Source organism: Indicator indicator, chromosome 5 (genome assembly GCF_027791375.1).
Source record: "Indicator indicator isolate 239-I01 chromosome 5, UM_Iind_1.1, whole genome shotgun sequence".
Taxonomy (NCBI): Eukaryota; Metazoa; Chordata; class Aves; order Piciformes; family Indicatoridae; genus Indicator; species Indicator indicator.
The window spans coordinates 23,278,538-23,295,979 of record NC_072014.1 but is presented as its reverse complement, the minus strand read 5'-3'; the positions used below and the strand labels follow the sequence as shown (position 1 = coordinate 23,295,979).

At 37.8% G+C, this 17,442-nt stretch overlaps 1 protein-coding gene across 1 annotated transcript in view; it reads right to left on the bottom strand.

Moving 5' to 3' along the window:
* The window catches only part of COBLL1 (cordon-bleu WH2 repeat protein like 1), a 41,116-nt gene that overhangs the window by 14,230 nt on the left and 9,444 nt on the right, over nucleotides 1-17,442 (bottom strand). The window contains exons 3-8 of the mRNA XM_054381228.1: nucleotides 16,766-16,967; nucleotides 15,635-15,863; nucleotides 12,020-12,114; nucleotides 11,651-11,890; nucleotides 2,764-2,908; nucleotides 1,409-1,477 (exon numbers count right to left, since the gene is read on the bottom strand). Coding sequence (XP_054237203.1) covers nucleotides 1,409-1,477; nucleotides 2,764-2,908; nucleotides 11,651-11,890; nucleotides 12,020-12,114; nucleotides 15,635-15,863; nucleotides 16,766-16,967 — 980 coding nt within the window. The remainder of the gene's footprint in view (nucleotides 1-1,408; nucleotides 1,478-2,763; nucleotides 2,909-11,650; nucleotides 11,891-12,019; nucleotides 12,115-15,634; nucleotides 15,864-16,765; nucleotides 16,968-17,442) is intronic.

Sequence of the window (17,442 nt, the reverse complement as noted above, 5' to 3'; positions counted from 1 at the left end):
AAAGCAAACAAACCATTTCTGTGAAGTTCAGAGCTGTTTATCTATGCAGCACAGACATTACAGTAATGGGAAATGCAGAAATTCTAGCATGAATCTACAATCTCTAGATAGAAACAAGCTCATGAAAGCAAGTGAACAAACAAAAACTTAATTTTAAATTACTAAGTTTGCTCCTCATCTTGGACCAATTACATATTGATAAACACAGTTTTCAACACTGAAAATTAAGCACTAATAAACATCACTAAGAGCCACTGAGAAGCAACTGCCCTTCATCTGCTACAATAGCAAGAAATAGGAAAGGTTACAGCTTCACTACATCTTCAACTTCAGCCTGCACAGTATAGGTTCCTATTTTCTATTTATTAAATTACGTATTATTTCTATTGAAGATCTTTTCTGACAATTTACATAAATCACCCTAAACACAAACCAAGCCCAAATTTACTAATTTTTCCCCCCCTTTTGCCAGAGGCCTAGGGTGGCAGGTGACTCTTGTGGCACATTTGTGTTTTACCACCCCAAGTCAATTTGAATGGCATCCTGAATAAACAGCTGGAAAACTACTTAGGTGTTCTTGTCAAGTAGCACAGAAACTCAATGTTCAGCCTCATGTAGTGCCAGTGACACTCCACATGCTTAATATTTATATATTTCATTCTTACTGAAATACATTGAAAAGTGTTTAATTTTGGTTTATTTTTCCAGAGTGCACTGGCACTGAATATTCTAGAAGGTTTTACAAATTTTAGAAGACTTCTAGATGCTTCATCTTGTATCTGAACCCTACTGCCCAATGCTTACAAGTAAGAGTACTTCATATCAACTACACAAATTAAAATAGCATTGCATTCAGCAGCTTGAGAATTGTATTTTAAACAGGAATACTTTTATGCACCACTTTTTTCCTAATAAATAATTGAATGTATAAACATCTATTTATGCACACAGTTTATATTTACAACTTGGGTTTTCAAAGACCGTTCAGATGGGAACCAAAAAGCAGGAACAGATTTGGTCTTCCCCTAGGTTATGCAGGTAAAGGGTAGCACAAAGGGGGGGTTCTAAAAATTAGACTGGGTCTTAGTTTTTGCAAGGTCTACCATAAGGTATATAAAAATCACAGAAGTTCTGACTTGCTCTTGTCTACAACTTGTGGGGAAGGAGAGAAAACAGTAAAGCAAAATACAGAGAGCTATACAAAATATATTGTATGTGTTTCTGATGATATTAAAGGTAAACCATCTTTATTTTAGAAAGCTGTATTTGTACTTCAAAGGAAAAGATAACCTGAAACACTAAAATTAGTTTAATACTTAAGACATTAATAGTATAGCAATTTACCCGACAAATTATCATAGTTTGCTATGAAGTAGATTTTTTCAATGTATTTGGAAAAAGAACCAACCTGTTTCAGATGGTACTTCAGGAGGTCTTTCTTCTACTTTAATAGGGGCTGATTCTGTATACCGTGATACTGCAGTAAAATCAAACAACAAGCTTTGTTATTGCCTCCCAATTTCTGCACCCTCAAAAGTTCTAGATAAAATGTTAAACTGTGATCTTACAGACTGCCAAGTTCTTCAAGAAAAAAATCTTCTCTTAAGCAACCGGTGCTCACTGTAACTTTCCCCAGATATTTTTATCTCAACTCTCAGGTATTTTTGAATCAGAAAACTGAATTTTTCATCGAACAGAAGAATTACAAGAGAAAATACAAAACTTTCCCTAAAATTCTTCTTTTCATTCCATTTCCCCTTAAACTCTCTCTGATCAAGAGAAGCTAGATCTTTTCTCTCCATCCCAAGTATCCACCTCATTAACAGAGATTAATCATTAACATCACAATTGCTATGGTTAACCTAAGTATAACTAATTTGGTTTTTTCCAGCTTTTTTTTCCCTGATCTGTGTGCCCTAAAACCCGTCTGATATGTCATACTCATGGCAAAATAACAGCAGATTGGCAAGAATGATTGTGAACATGCTAAAGTGACTTGCAGCTGGGATGCAGAAAAACACACACCATACTAACTCTTGTTTAGCCTTAGGTGTTTGACAAGTAGAACACCTGTGTTCAGATAACAGGCATGTGACAGACTTAGGGGCACCCTATTGAACATGCTTGCCCTGCTGTGGGAGAGAAAGCACAGTGCCTGTATGAATCCCTGATATTCAGGTGAAAACATGAAGAGAAACTTCTTTCCAGTGAGGGTGACAGGGCCCTGGAACAGGCTGCCCAGGGGATGTGGAGTCTCCTTCTCTGGAGACTTTCCAAACCCACCTGGATGCATTCCTGTGCAGACTACCCTGGGTGATGCTGCTCTGGCAGGGGGGGGTGGACCTGATGATCTCTGGAGGTCCCTTCCAACCTCTGATACAATGTGAGACTGTGATGTGAGACTATGAAAACAGCATGTTTGGTGATCCTTTAGCTTGAACTGAGCCCCACTGTGCCTGCATCCCTGCCTGTGTGCCTCTGCCCGAGTGACACTTCAGGGATCGCACCGCTGGCACGGTAATAAAAATAAATTCATTCTGCATTTTATCCATGGTTTTGTGGTTGATGCTGTGTCCTGCCTGTGCCAGCTCACACACATTACATGAGCCAATCTGAAAAAAGCAGTATTACCACTCTTCATGAGATGTTTGGTACTCGTATTTTTACTTGAGGTTCTTATCTTAGAGGGTGGATTTTCTTTAATGTTTAGCCAAATGGCCGTATTTTCTGTTGCCTTCAAATTAAACTGCATGAAAAGATTACCAGTCTCATTACTGCTTTCACTTTGATCTTCTGGTACTCTAGTGGGTGGTGAGGGTGCTTTGCGCTTCATCCTCCGCAGAGAGGAATTCACAGAAGCAGTGTCACTGAGTGGCAGAGAACCTTTCCGTACTAATCCTGAGGGGCCCTAAGATGGGACACAGGGGAGGAAAGAGATTATTAACAATCAAAAAGGAACAGTAAAATAGCTCTAGTAATTATTCTCCAAAAGTATTTGTAACATACATTTGGGAACGAGACAATATATACTTATTACCAAACATATTACATTTCTCATCTTAATTCCTCAAGGAGTAGGGCTTGGTTGTTAAGAAACAGACAGACAGAAACCAAGAATAAGAAAAAAAAACCAACCAAACAAAAAACAACAACAAAACCCCTAGAGTAATTGAATATATTCACAAGGTACAAGATACAGCTGTAAAAGAAAATCAATTGTTACATACAGTATAAAATAGAATTTGAATTATTTTATGCCCAAAAGCTATTCTACAAACCCCAAATAATTCTCTTCTAAATGCAGATAAAGTTTATTGATGGAAGACGGTTAACTATGGCCCCACTGCAATGACATGGCGTGTTTCCTTCACTCCTTCAGCAGCAGTTCTAATTTGGCTTTATACATAATTGTTAGGATTTATTTTTTCCTACGTGAAATACTTCCAAAAATGTCTATTAAAGTTGAATGCCAGCTTTCAAGGCTTACCTTGGAAAGTACAATTACCTTAGAACCATAATACATTTTAACTAAAGTATTAGTTTTAAAAACAATAATACCTATTCATGTTGAAGTGTAATAATGTCCTCATTATTGTAGCAAAAGACAAAATTCACAAATAATCGAAACGATTAAAAGACAAAGGCTATCTGCTGAATGCTTCATAGTTTTGTGATACAGCAGTCCAACTGCATTGTAAATTGTTTTAAAAATATAATCTGTCTCAAAAAGACAGTGGTTGTAAATTTACACGTTGTTCTTAACTGCAGTTTGCCTTATGCTGAAGAAAATTTGTATTTCTGTATCTGTTGGAATGATAACACTCATGATCCAAGCAATAAAGGGGTGCATTTTGGCACTAGACACAGCTGCTTGTTTCTGTAGTAATTCTGACTCCTATCACTGGTCTGCTCAATGGCATAATAAAAATCCATCAGTGATATTCATTTAGGAGAAGGATCTACACAGCAATTGGTTGTAGAGAACTTCCCTGTGCTTCAGTTAATCAGATCACTTCATAAAGGACATAAAGACACAGACATGACAAAAATACACCTATAAATTTTTTGTTTCACTGACAATCCTTTCAAAAACAATTGTTGACTATGTCAACATCCATGGACTAAGATGCTTGTCATTTAGAAAACTACCAGAGAATAAATACACATTCTATAGCAAGGGCAATATTGAAGACCAAAAGCTAGAGTGTTTGGTTGTACACAATCAGACTAAAAGAAAATTACAGACAATATAAATGATACTCGCACAAGAGGCCTGTGAAGCAGTGGTTGGCAGTTCCTCTTAGATGTCAAGAGAACACCTGAATGAAAGAACTGGGATGGTAAAAGCCATCCTCTGAACTACCCTGGGCATACTCAGTCATCTGTTTTGTCCCTCCATGATGTCGGGTATGAAAGATCACTGAGGTACTTTACCGCACTGTAAGGAGCAACTGTCCACAACGCTCACACAATTCTTATACCAGACAATTTAATGCCAAAGAAACTGAAGCCTTTTACAGCTAAGCAGGACTCAAAAGGAGAAATAAAGTATGAGGTGAAATGTTCTTTTAAGAACAGCAGTGGATATGGACAGAAGACTCCACTCCTAATTAAAAATACTTCTGTGCTTGACTAGTTTTTGAACTAGTGAGCTCCTAGATTAAAATGTCACATGACAAAAATCACTTTACACTTAACCACGTTTCCCAAAGAGTTCTACCAAAACAAAAAAAATTAGGAAAAAAACCCCAAAAACATATTCAGCATATGAATGTATGCAGGAGGGGATGTCAAATATATCATTATTTCCCTAAATGAGGCTTTTTTTACTGGTAAATCATCTTCCTCCTTGCTGTTGGGTAGTTCTATTTTTCTCCTCTTTGGTAACTGCTCTCCAGGCTGCAGCGTCTCTGCTCTGCACAAAAACACTGTTCCTCTGTTCAAAGGTCTGCACCCTCATCTGCTTTGCTCAGGCTTCCTCAGCTGACTTGGCTGGCACAGTTCTGCGCACCCTCTCTCAGTTAAACAGATGTCACCAGAGTTCCCTCCTGCATAGGAAGAGTATGTATGTATGTAGAGGGGAAATGATGTTCTCAGCCTAAGAGTGCACATGCTACTAGAAGATTTTTTATAAGCCTTTTCACTGCCCTTTGCATCCACAGAAACAAATGATTTGCAAAGATTTTGCGAAAGTACTAAATGTTCCAGTTAAGGTTCAAGTGTTGAACAGATTTTCTCAAGAATTATTCAATGTATGAATATTAAGAGCTTCCAAATCCTAACAAAGGCTGCAATGTGAAAATAGTACTTGAAACAGATGGGGAGGGAAAAAAAAAATAAAATAAGTGTTAAGACATATCTGACAAAGTTTGGGAATATACACCTGGGTGCTCATGTGTCATACCAATTGCTAGTGCTAACCAGTGATTGATCAATCACACTTGCACTAAAATTCATGTTAGAATCATTGAAGTCAGAAACACTAGTGAACTGTCCTAACTTCCACAACATATCCATGAGTTCCACTTTTTACACTACACAGTCTCCTTATCCTAGAACAAACATGGGTGGATATGAGGATTTTTAGGCTCAAGTGTAAGAAGCAAGTTTGACAACAAATCCCGCACCACTCCAAGCAGATACTTGCAAAGACTAGTGCTTCCAGATCTCTACAAGCAGTGGCAGACACAGTGCCTGGCCCTAGTTATAATTTCAAAGTCAAAAGAGAGGTAATTAAGGCACAGTTATTTTGCAACTGGAAGGAAAAAGGAAAAAAATAAATTAAAAAAAAAGGTATTTGGGAAAAAATGGAGCAGTAGTGGAGCATTTCAGTGTGCTGGAAAGCACACCTCACACCAAGGATCACTATATACACGTTTTCATACCAGCAGTACCTACCTCTTGCTCCATAAAGAACTAGGTTTAGGTGATTGAGATTTCAAAGCACATTGATAGCCATAACGCTAGTAGAATCTATTTGGAGAAACTCAGCTAGTGTTATTCTGTTCAAACAGCTGATATCACTATTATCTCTTACGATTTATCTGCCTACTCTCCAATACAGAAGTAAATACAGTAAGAGGACTTATGCACTTGGTGTACTGCAAAGTGGATGAATGCAATGTTCACCACCAGTTCTGAATCATAGACGTTTCCTATCAAGAGATCTTCAAACAGGTAGTCCTGAGCATTGTCTTTGCCAGGTAACCCAGGCTCTATTCAAGAGCCCCCTGATGGTCATAGTGCTCACTGAACCATTGCCCAGCCACTCCTTTGAAGGGGATGAGCATCGTATTTCAGGCAATTGAGCCCCTGGTGTAAGTACCTGAGCAAGGAACTCATCCCTCCCAGAAATCTTAACTAAGCTGTTTCATGACAGTGGCTAATAAATCCATTCAGAAATAGCTGCTTCTCACACCCCTTCTTCATTCTCCTATCTTCTCCTTTTCTAAGAGGTAGACTGGAGTTTTGTAGTTGTTTAGGAGCTGGCTTGTGCAAATGAAAGCAAGCTTACTGGTTCTATGCATCATTTAAACTTTTTGAGTTAGTTTTTTGACTAAAAACTCCACTTTATTGTTCTACCAAACGCAGCTGATGTATGCCTCTTTACAATAACTGAAAACAGTGTAAGAAGAAAAACATTAATGATATAAAAGGAAGATATCACAGTCTAGTTTTTATAACTAAAGCATCAGGAAGAAAATCAACAATGACATTTTGGACATAATAAAACAAGTTTCTGCTAAAAGATTTATTTTTTTTAAGAAGTGTTATTACTAAAGAATTGCATCCACTTTTATGAAAACTGTGAAGATACACATACTGCATTACACAACAGCACTTTTTGAAAACCCTTGAGAGTCCTCTCTACTTGCAAGTGTATTTAAACTTCCCACTTCTACACATACTTCTGGCAAGAGCTATCATGCCCAAAATTAGAACTGAAAAATAAATTGAGAGATTTCAATTTTAGAGACCAACATTTCCAATCTGACTTAGCACAGAAATTTGCTGGACAAATATCAACTATTTTACCTTACTAGCAATCTTCTGACTCTCATATAGAATGAGTAAATCATGGTAAGTAATCAGTCGTAAAAACTACCCTTTTTACTAGTTTCTACCCTAAAAATAGGAATGTATCTCCAAAAACTAATTCTAATATCACTTTGAAACTAAGACAGAAAAACATCCAACCCTCATAGCAGAATGTAGTTGCTCATAAAATGAGAAAGCAGTTTCTTAAAGGGAAAAGAAGTAGAAAAGCTGTAGGAGGTAAACATAAAAAACCTTTCTGATACTGTGAGAAACTGGAGTATAATACACTGTAGACAACAGCAAGAACTCTGTTCCCTTAGTTGGCTCATTTCACTGTTGTCTGATTGTTACTACTTGGTATGTTTCTATCAAAACCAGGCAAACGGTTTATCCAGGCAAAACTGACATTTCTCTTGGTCCTCCTTGTGGATGTTACAAAAGACTTTTATCCATAATAAGGTACACGCAGAAGGTCATCCTGGTCCATAGAAGAAACAATGTATCCAGTCTGCCAAACAAACGGAAGGGCAGGCTTCAGATGCAGGGGTTCTTAAAAGCACTATCAATTCCAAGGAAATGCTTCTTGGAAGGAAAAAGCAAGTAAAAAGCAATCCTTAATTAACTTATTGGGGTGCTACAATATGAGTGAAACTCCCCTGCATATTAAACAGCCCAGCAAACACCAATCAGCCTGGTGAGCAACCTGAAAAATACTTTAAATCCTACCAGCAGGACACACATTTTCAACAGTGAGGAAAATAATAAATGAAATTCTTTTGTTTAGAATGGAGTAATTATGTGACCATTGTACTTGCTTCATTATTGAGAACTGGCTTGGATTAAACAAGTGTAAATTGGTCACTTTGGGTTGAGAAAATATTGAAGGTCATAATACTGATGGAAAAATGCTGCACAACCATCAAAACTGAATTTATTCTACAATGCTTATACATTTCATTTCAAAAGCCATATATAGGATTTCAGTTCTTGGAATAAAGACTGATTCTTTGTTAGTTCTGTACTTAAATAGTGACCAACTTCATTTATACAATTGCAAATCCTATAAACTAAATTTTTTATTTAAGTAACATTATCTGACATTGTCACTTATCTAACACCTTAAGGGAACTGTGCTTTAAGTGAAACCAGAAGTCTCAGTAGCTAGAGATACGTTTTTGGTTATTTTAGAGACTCAAGTGGAAGCTCTGAGAAAAATTTTCACATCTTTCCCTTGCCATCATTACTAAGGCAGTGCTCAATCCAAGTATTTTTTGGTTTCTCTTAATGGCAGAGCCTTGTTCTACTTTTTTTGTTCTCCTAATTATGCACACCCAGTTTTGAAAAGGCAAGAGTCCGATTCACTCTTGTGAGCTAGAAACGAGGTCTGTGGAGATCATTTGGTCCAACCTCCTGTCAGACACAACGCCTTAGATTAGGTTACTGCACAAGCCTGACAAAGCACATCTTGAATATTTCCAGTGAGGGAGCTTCTACAACTTCCCTTGGTAGACCTATTCCAATATTCAGTTGTTCTCACTGTGATGAGTTTTCTCTTGAATCTGAATGGAGTTTCCTGTGAAGCAACTAGTACTCACTGGCCCCTACTCTGTCACTACATATCCTTGTGGAGAATGTACCTCTATGTTCCATGTAGCACCTTCCTAGGTATCAAAAGGATGAGTAGGTGCCATCTGAGCCTTCTTTTCACTAGAACATTTACATTCTCCAACCTTTAAATAGTATGGCAGCTTTCCACTGAATTCTTGCCTTTTTTAATCTCTACCTTGAAGCGCAGGTATCAAACAGGGACAGAGTATCACTAGTATGGCCTAAAAAGTATTGAGTACACTGGATTCAAGGTGGGCCGTACAGAGAGACCTCAGCCTCTACTGGTGTTTGGGATTACTCCATTCCAGATAGAGAAATTCACATGCATTTTTCTTAAACCTCATGCAGTTCCAGCCCAGCTCTTCTGGTATACCTGTCTCTCCACCAAGTTTGGTGTTAACATCAAGTCTGTGGAGAGTGCATTCAATTCCGTCATCTAGGTTGCTCATAACCTGGCCATACTACCCATCTACAGTCTCACTTTCAGCCACTAACCACCATGATTTGAGCTGGTTAGCCAGCTTTTGTCCTATTTTGATGTTCATCAGTCTAGTCCCTACCTTATTTTTCCGACAAAGAATGCTGTGGTAGACTCTGACAAACACCTTGGATTTCTGCCTGCCACAAACTCAGGAAAGCCATTCATGTTGTTCTTAACATCTCCTACCATTTTGAGCTGCAGGGTTGCCATTGCATCTCTCCATGTCCAAGAAGTGTATCTATTTCTTTTGGGGAATGGCTCTGGCCCCTTTCCATCCCTTGGATGCTTACTTTTGCACTTGAGCTCTCTCAGCAGCATGTTTAAACGACACTGTTTAGTTTTGTGCTTACTCGTTTCCCCACTTAGGGAAATGGACCACTCTTGTGCTACAGGAAGACTGTCTCTGAAAACATCTCAGCACTCTTACAAGAAGCAAGTTTACCCTCCAAGAGAATTGCTTATAATATCCCTCCTAAGAGTTCCCTGATCAAGTTGAATAATGTAGAATCACAAACTTATAGAATGGTTGGAGTTGGAAGGGACCTTAAGGATCATCTAATTCCAAGCCCCTTGTCATGGACAGGGACAACTGCCACTAAACCAGGTTGCTCAAAGCCCCATCTTTCCTGGTCTTGAATACTTTCAGGGAGAAGTAATCCACAATTTCTCAAGGCATCCTGTTCCAGAGTCCTTACTACCCTCAGAGTGAAGAGCTTCTTCCTCAGTCTTTCTCCTCATTTTAAGTACTAAGAGGCTGCTATTAGGTCTCCATAGAGCCTTCTTTCTCTAGGCTAAACAATCCAACTCCTTCAGCCTGTCTTCAGGTGTTCCAGCCCCTCCAGCCATATTTCTGGCCCTCCTCTGGACTTGCTTCAACAGTTCCATGTCCTTCTTATGTTAGGACCCCAGAGCTGAACACAGTACTCCAGGTAGGGTCTCATGAGAGTGGAATAAAGTGTGTGGGGGGGAAATCACCTCCCTCGACCTGCTACCCATGCTTTGATGCATATGTACGTTCAAGTCCAAATTCATTCACTAGGTGATATTTATTGGAAAGTACATAATGAAAGACAAAATATTTTACATTAATTAATCAAATTCAAGGCACAGAGCAAATATTTGCCCACATTTAAATACTAAGCTGTGTATTAGCTGATAAATCACTGTGCAATCAAATCAGAATGAAACAGAAGTCAACTTAAAAAAAAACACATGGTAAAGGTTTCTAGGTTCTAATGGAGTTGCACAAAGTAGTACAAAATAGAAAATACATACAGAAATATAATTTAATCTGGATTTTTGTCCTTCCTTTCTGAGCTATTCAACTTCAGTCAAATCACTTTAGATGAATAAAAAATGTCAGCACAAAATAATAAATTTAAACAATTTTGTTGAGTGACAGATCCTAGCCCAGCAGTCATACATTACTGTTATACATAATAGGATATTAATCATTTAAAGCATGATGACATTAGTTTTTTTTTAATTTAAATTCAATTAAAAGACAAACATGATGAGGTAAAAAAGATCATGATTTCCCCCCCCCCAAAGGCTCCTTTTATTAGAATATAGAAAGAAACCTTTGTCTTCTTCAAATGATAAAGCTTTTCAGCAGGACACAATACATAAATTCAGAACTTTTGCTAAACAGTGCTCTCTTGTGGATCTGTACATCAATGGAAGAGTAAATCAGTGCATATAGATAAAGAAAATGGCAGTTTGAAATGTCTTGTTTCTCGAGTCTAACAAAATTAATCCCTTAGACTGGTATTGCACTTAGTTCTGCATTTTATTTTTCTAGCATGGTAATAACATCATTTATTATAGACCACACTTTAGATACTGTATTCAAAGCAAAGTATGAAATAAAGAAATAAATAACCCCAACACATTTATAATAACAATGTTAGCCTTGATCTTTAATTGGCATTCACTACGTGCAATATCAGGATAATACTTAATTCATCAATACTCCCCACTTCTTTCAGCAGAATTTCTGCACTGCATGGGTGCAGACTATTTAGGTTACCTAAATAGTCCACATCTCATAGCTTCAATTAAATACCTCCCTACTTGATTAAAATAAAAGCCTTATTCTGAGTTGCTAGGAGCACAAGAATGTTGGGACTGTTCTCCAAGATATCCACCTTTTTCTAGTAATGTAATGTAAAGAAAACTGTTTGTTAAAACATCAAAAAAAATGGAAATATCAAAGCATCACTTACTAGATACGATAAAGTGAGACAATGTTCTCGCGTTTAAGTACATCAAGTATTAGTCCAAAAGAACAAAAGGTGCACACAATACCAGCTTATGTAAATTGGTTTTACTTTTTCAAAATGCAGCAGCTACTTTGGATACAGGCTATACAGTCTGAGAGAAACATATCTTTCAATTTCTGTAGTTAAATTCCCTACATTTTTATTTCACATGGATGTAATTCAAGCCTCAGCAGGTATCAACAGGGTTATCAGTACTATTATGTCTAAACTTCTGAAAAGAAGTGAAGCAAATGTAACTAACCTGTTCATTCCTATCAAAGCTGTTTGATTTCACAATACCAGATGCTGGTCTGACTTGGGCTTGTGCAAGTTCCTGGGGAGCACTCTGAGAATTTGGCATAGGTGGTAAAGGAGCTCTCCGTTTCTTTGGCATTTCAGATGGCAGAGTGTTTGAATCATACTGCTTGCTAACAGTGTTAGATCTTGTGATAAAAGTTGGCCTTGGCTTGTTCATCAGTGGGGTTGCTGGGGCACTGGCAGCCTTGAGGTACAGGAAGAAGAAGAGAAAAAAAATAAATCAAAATTAATTATACTTTCTGGAAAACAGTCAACAGGATCCATTGCTTCATATGAATGTTTCTAGTTTTGCTTATACAAAGTTACAGCTTACTTGTTCTCTCTTCTTCTTGCTTCGCTGAAAAAAGCTGAAGAATCCTTTGTTTTCTTTCTCCTTCAGAACATCTAAGTTTTCAGACTGGTAGGAGTCTAAAACAGAAAACAATAGTTTTAGATGTTATTTATTGCACAGATTATTTCTCCTGCATCCTTACTATTTCACTGTCTGTCATAAGCCCCCTGAAAGGATATAAAAAACACACCATAAATCACCTATATTAATAGTTTTTCTAAATGCTGCAAAATGGGTTTCCTATTGTCTATGTTCTTCCTGCCTTTCTCAGACCTCAGAATAGATAAATTTCAACTCCTATTAATACCCCTAGCACTTACTCCAGCCCATCCCACTTGTCCTATATTATGGTTCATATCACAAAGGCTGTAAATGGGAAAAAGGGCATCAGCCTCTACAGGCCTCAATTCCTATCAGTTTGAATTCATGGCAAAGTGTAAGGTGGGATAAGTCAGGCACAAACCTGCATGTGGCATGGGTAGGGAGAAGGATCACTGAAACACCCAGTAGGTGCTGTACACATAACTGCATGGCAGACATAGTAAAGACAGTCAGGTCAATTCCAGTATTGTGCAGATTTTATGCTCCTTGCATCATCTTATTCATGCAGACAATGTGTAAATATAAAGGTTGTCTCTTCTTGATTTTTACTAGATTTAACTTTCTTAAAGATACACCATTGAATGAAAATGCAATGAGCAACAGAAATCAGCAAGGCAACTCTGGGCTCCTGCTACAAGTATCAATAATAACATGAATGTAAATTTAATCAACCAGCCTAGGGAAAACTACACAGAAATACTTTATATACAGCTAGGTATATCCACTTCTGTATTATCTTTTTAGATGTGCATTAATAATGGGACAGAGATAATTGCTCATGTCACAGTCAAGCAGATGTTATAGTAGGAGCTGATGGTTATGTCACCTAAGTGCAACAGTTTCACCGCCTGTTTCAGTAAATCGTACCTTGCAAAGACGGTAAATTTAAATCAACTGGTGATGTGGCTACAGAAAGACAAAAAGAAAGACAGAAAAATGTGAATCTGAATCAAGGATGCAGTTATAAAGTTACAAATACAGAGAGCCAAGCTGAATCTTCACCATGAGGAAAAAGTAACTATGTATTTTCCAAAAGGGTGTGTATCCTGACTACCTAATACTACAAACCAGTTAAAAAGTTGAGCCTGAAGACATGCAGCACAGACTGGAATCCTGTAAATAAGGCAAGAGCTAGCAGTACATGGAATAGTTTGCTCTGTAATTTTGGACTGCCTGATGATCCAAACTTGGAAAACAGAGAGGAATGTAAAAAGTATTGTGGTAGTTTTAGGCTGTGCCTTTAAAATTTCCCACAGATCTCAAACAGAAAGTGGTAAAATGTAAATAAATCACTATTAGGTGTAAAAAGGAAAATAATTATAGTTCTAAACAATCCCATTGGAGAGATATCTACCATAAGAATTAGTTCTGTAAACTCTCTCTCTTTTAGCTTCCTCACTCTGGGAGATACTAACTTGCTTCTGCTTGACCTTGGTTGTGTTCTTTGTTTTGGCTGAGTATCCCAAAAAAAAAAAAAAAAAAAAACTATCTGGTTTTTAATCTTGTCCCTTTGTGTCCATACATGCCCTCTTACTCTCACCTAAGGATTTTTGGTTGCTGATTCAAAAGAAGCATGTGTCATACTGGGCAAAAGGCAGCTTTGCCAGGCTGTAGATGAAAACAGTAGCCAGACAACAAACAAGACAATCCACTATGGGCACATACAGTCCAAGTAACATGTTTAAGCAAGTTAAAATCAGTTGTTTTCCAGTGGGAAATAGAAAAATACCTAGTTTTTGTCACTTCCATTGGAAAAGTAAGTATTTTCCAAATCTGTCATTCTCCTGTTGTTCAAGAAACCCTGCCTTTGAGAAGCGATTGAGAGAACTCTTCAAACTGTAACCATCAAATGGTAAAGGTACTGTATTTAGGTAGAAGCACAAACAAAAAAACCAACATAACCTCTCAAGTGTTAAAGCAGAACGAAAATCAAGCAAATGGAACAGTGGTCAAAAAGAAGACAGTGTCAGTATTACTGCATTCTATATGCAAGTAAAATGTCCACTGATCAACATCTGAAATAGATAAACCACACCATATAAAATTTTTAATCACAATACAACAGACCCTTCATAAAACAAAAACACACAACAAAAACCCCCAGGCTTACAGCCAAATTAAAACCAGGCACAGAAATGTCCAAACAAATACAACAAAGTCAGTTTATTTTGCCCCTGTTGGACCACAATTACAAAGAGAATTATTATTCCTTCACAATTTATAAAATTAGCAAACAACACTCAAATTGTGTACATAAACACCATCACAACATTCTAACTCTATTTTAAATAACCTGAAAATAAAACTAAGTTTCTCTCCTGTTTCTGTTTTCAGCTCATCATGACCCTATGTGTTTTCTATGAGTCTTTTTGGGGAAGGTTTGTGAGGCAGGTTACTTTTAAGTTATGATTTTGTACTTAGCCATCTTTGCTGGTACCTGCCACTTTGTTAGAAGATAAAAACTTTATATAATACTTTAGTGATAAGCCAAGGAGCAATGGGTTCAAACTTGAACATAGAAGATTTCACCCCAACATGAGGAGAAACTTCTTTACAGTGAGGGTGACGGAGCACTGGAACAGGCTTCCCAGGAGGCTTGTTGTGATGGTTTGAAACTGTCTTTTTAATTTTTCCTTGCAAAGTTCATGCAGAGAAAGTGAAAGAATGTAAATAAGTCACTATTGGGTGTAAGAAAGCAAAATAATGATTGTTCTAAACACTTCCATTGGATAGATAGAAATGTTTAAGAACTATTACCCAAAACAAAGTGGGGCACTCTGCATCTGCAGTGGGGGCAGTTGCTGGGCTGTCTGGCTGCTGTTTTCTTCTTCTCTTCTGGCAGAAGATAACATGTACTGACCTTGGTGAGCTAAGTTAACAACTTTCTGCTTTAGCTAACTCTGCTTTCTGCCAGGGGCGTCTGGGGGGGAAGCCCCTGGGAGAGAGGCCCCTTGGGAAAGGTCTGCTTTGGGGGGAAGCAAAGGGAGCTTGGTTGTGCTTTTCTGTTGATTGTATATATTTGTAAACGTTGTGAATTTTGTATATTTGTACATATTCATTGCATTTCATTGTAGATTTTGCTTGTAAATACAGCTTTCATTTGCTTCCAGACTGGGCTAGCCTGGTTATTGTCGGTGGGGGGGAATTTCAGCTCACACTGACAGTTGTGGAGTCTCCTTCTCTGGAGACTTTCAAAACCCACCTGGATGCATTCCTGTGCGGATTACCCTAAGTGATCCTGCTCTGGCAGGGGGGTTGGACCTGATGATCAGAGGTCCCTTCCAACCTCTGATCTACTGTGATACTTCTCAAACACAAATACAGATAAACTTGTCTCAGTTTCAATTTTGTAGAAGACTCATGAAACGTACTAAATTGCTAGAAATTACTTTCTTACTAAGAAAAAAAGAAAGTAACCAACAACAAAACATATAAATTACTGTAATACTGAACAACTATCTTTTCTACAGCTGCAATATGCAAAAGCTGTCTTACCTCGACTGATATCCATGGCATATAATTCTCTTAGTCCAAGGTCATTAAGAGATTTTGTCACATCAAGGGGTTCTTGAGACTGGTAATTCTTCAACAGCAGAGTGTGCGAAGGATCAAACTCACATTTACTACAGATAATTGGTACGAGTTCTTGAAGAGGTGAATGCGGACTAACTCTTACCACTGTCTTCTGTGTCTTCTTGTAGTTTATCACTACTCTTACTGTTTGCTAAATAGAAGAAAATTCCAATAAATACCAGCACAAATTCTGAAACTCACATTTTTATAACAGCCCTACATCAACCACAGGAATCCCACTTACAGCAAACTTCACCAGTGTTACAGATTCAGAAACATTACAGAAGAAACTAACAACTTTGCAGTTCCTTTCTACAGAAGGAAACAGTCTGGTGCTCCTTTAGCATCTGTCATTTGCCTGTCCAGCAAGGTACATGCCTGGAGTTAGATGTCCTGCCAGGTTACATTAAGTAGCTATAGAAGTCAGCCAATGACCCACGAGAGTGTGTCTGTGTGCATACACCTGTAAGACACAACGGCAGCAGAATTCCTCTGGCCCTATGTAAGTACTTTAGACAAACTAAAATACAATATTCTACATAGCAGAAGGACAACGGTAGAAAGAAAGATTTAAGCAACACCTAGAGGTTGCTTTAGTACTTCTAAAAGCTCTTGTCATCTTAAGGGTGTATTATAAAGGCTGAGTAACAGCAGAAAAGTACAAGATGTATTGAAGGAAAACTAATATACAATCAGAAGGGATATACATCGCAGCTTGACAGGTGGTACGAGCTGTCGACTATCAGTTTGTGAAAGGCTGTGTTCAGCCACATTTCATCTGCAGAATTTGTCAAAAAGGACAGTAAAGCATGGGATTTCAAATAATATTGTAATGTTTCCTTCATTCAGTAGCAAAGACGTTCACTGAAACAAATGGAGACAATTTTACCTAAGAACAGCTTATCAAGAACATGGAGCCAAGCATTTCACAGAGGTGCCTGGCCAGAGGATCAGAGACAACAGGAAAAGATGAAACAAGAGGTAAAACTACCAATTCACTTGCTGAATACAAGAGATTCTAATTTCTCACCATGCTTTAATTTTATTTCTCACCTCTGGTATAACTGGAGCAGGTTTCTTCTTATCCATTTGTTTTGGTTTTAAAATCACCTTTTCCACTTCAAGCATTCCCACTGGTGTGTTTGGTTTGAATTTAATCTGACTATTTTCAGCTGATATCAATTCTATACTATAACTTGATGGATTTAAATGATACTGTGCACACAGAAAAATCAGCAAGTCCATCATGGGCTTCCTGTAAAAGACAAATAGAGATGTCACATCAGATGACAATTAAGCAAGCTATAGCAAAACATGATGCTAAACACTTAACCCAAGTTATCATTTCCCTTCCATGACTAGTAATCACTGCACAGCCCCAACTTCAAGTATCTTCAAGATCATTAAACAACCAACAAAAATCTCCACCACCAACCTAAATCCAAACATAGCCACTAAAAAGAAAATGAAAACCCCATGCACAAAATATGCCAAGTGCTTGAGCAAAGGGGGGAGTTTTTTGCATGTGTGAAGTGCTGCTTTCCCTGAGGTCAGCAGGGACATACAGATTAGCCACCTCATTTGACATATAATGGGAACTGAAGCAGTGATGCTAAATACCCTGCTATTCGGTGAGAACATTTTTCAAAGCCCCCAGATTTTTTTATCTATTCTAAGGTAACAAAGGACTTTATTTCAGAAATTCTGAGCATGAGCTATTTAGAAGAAGC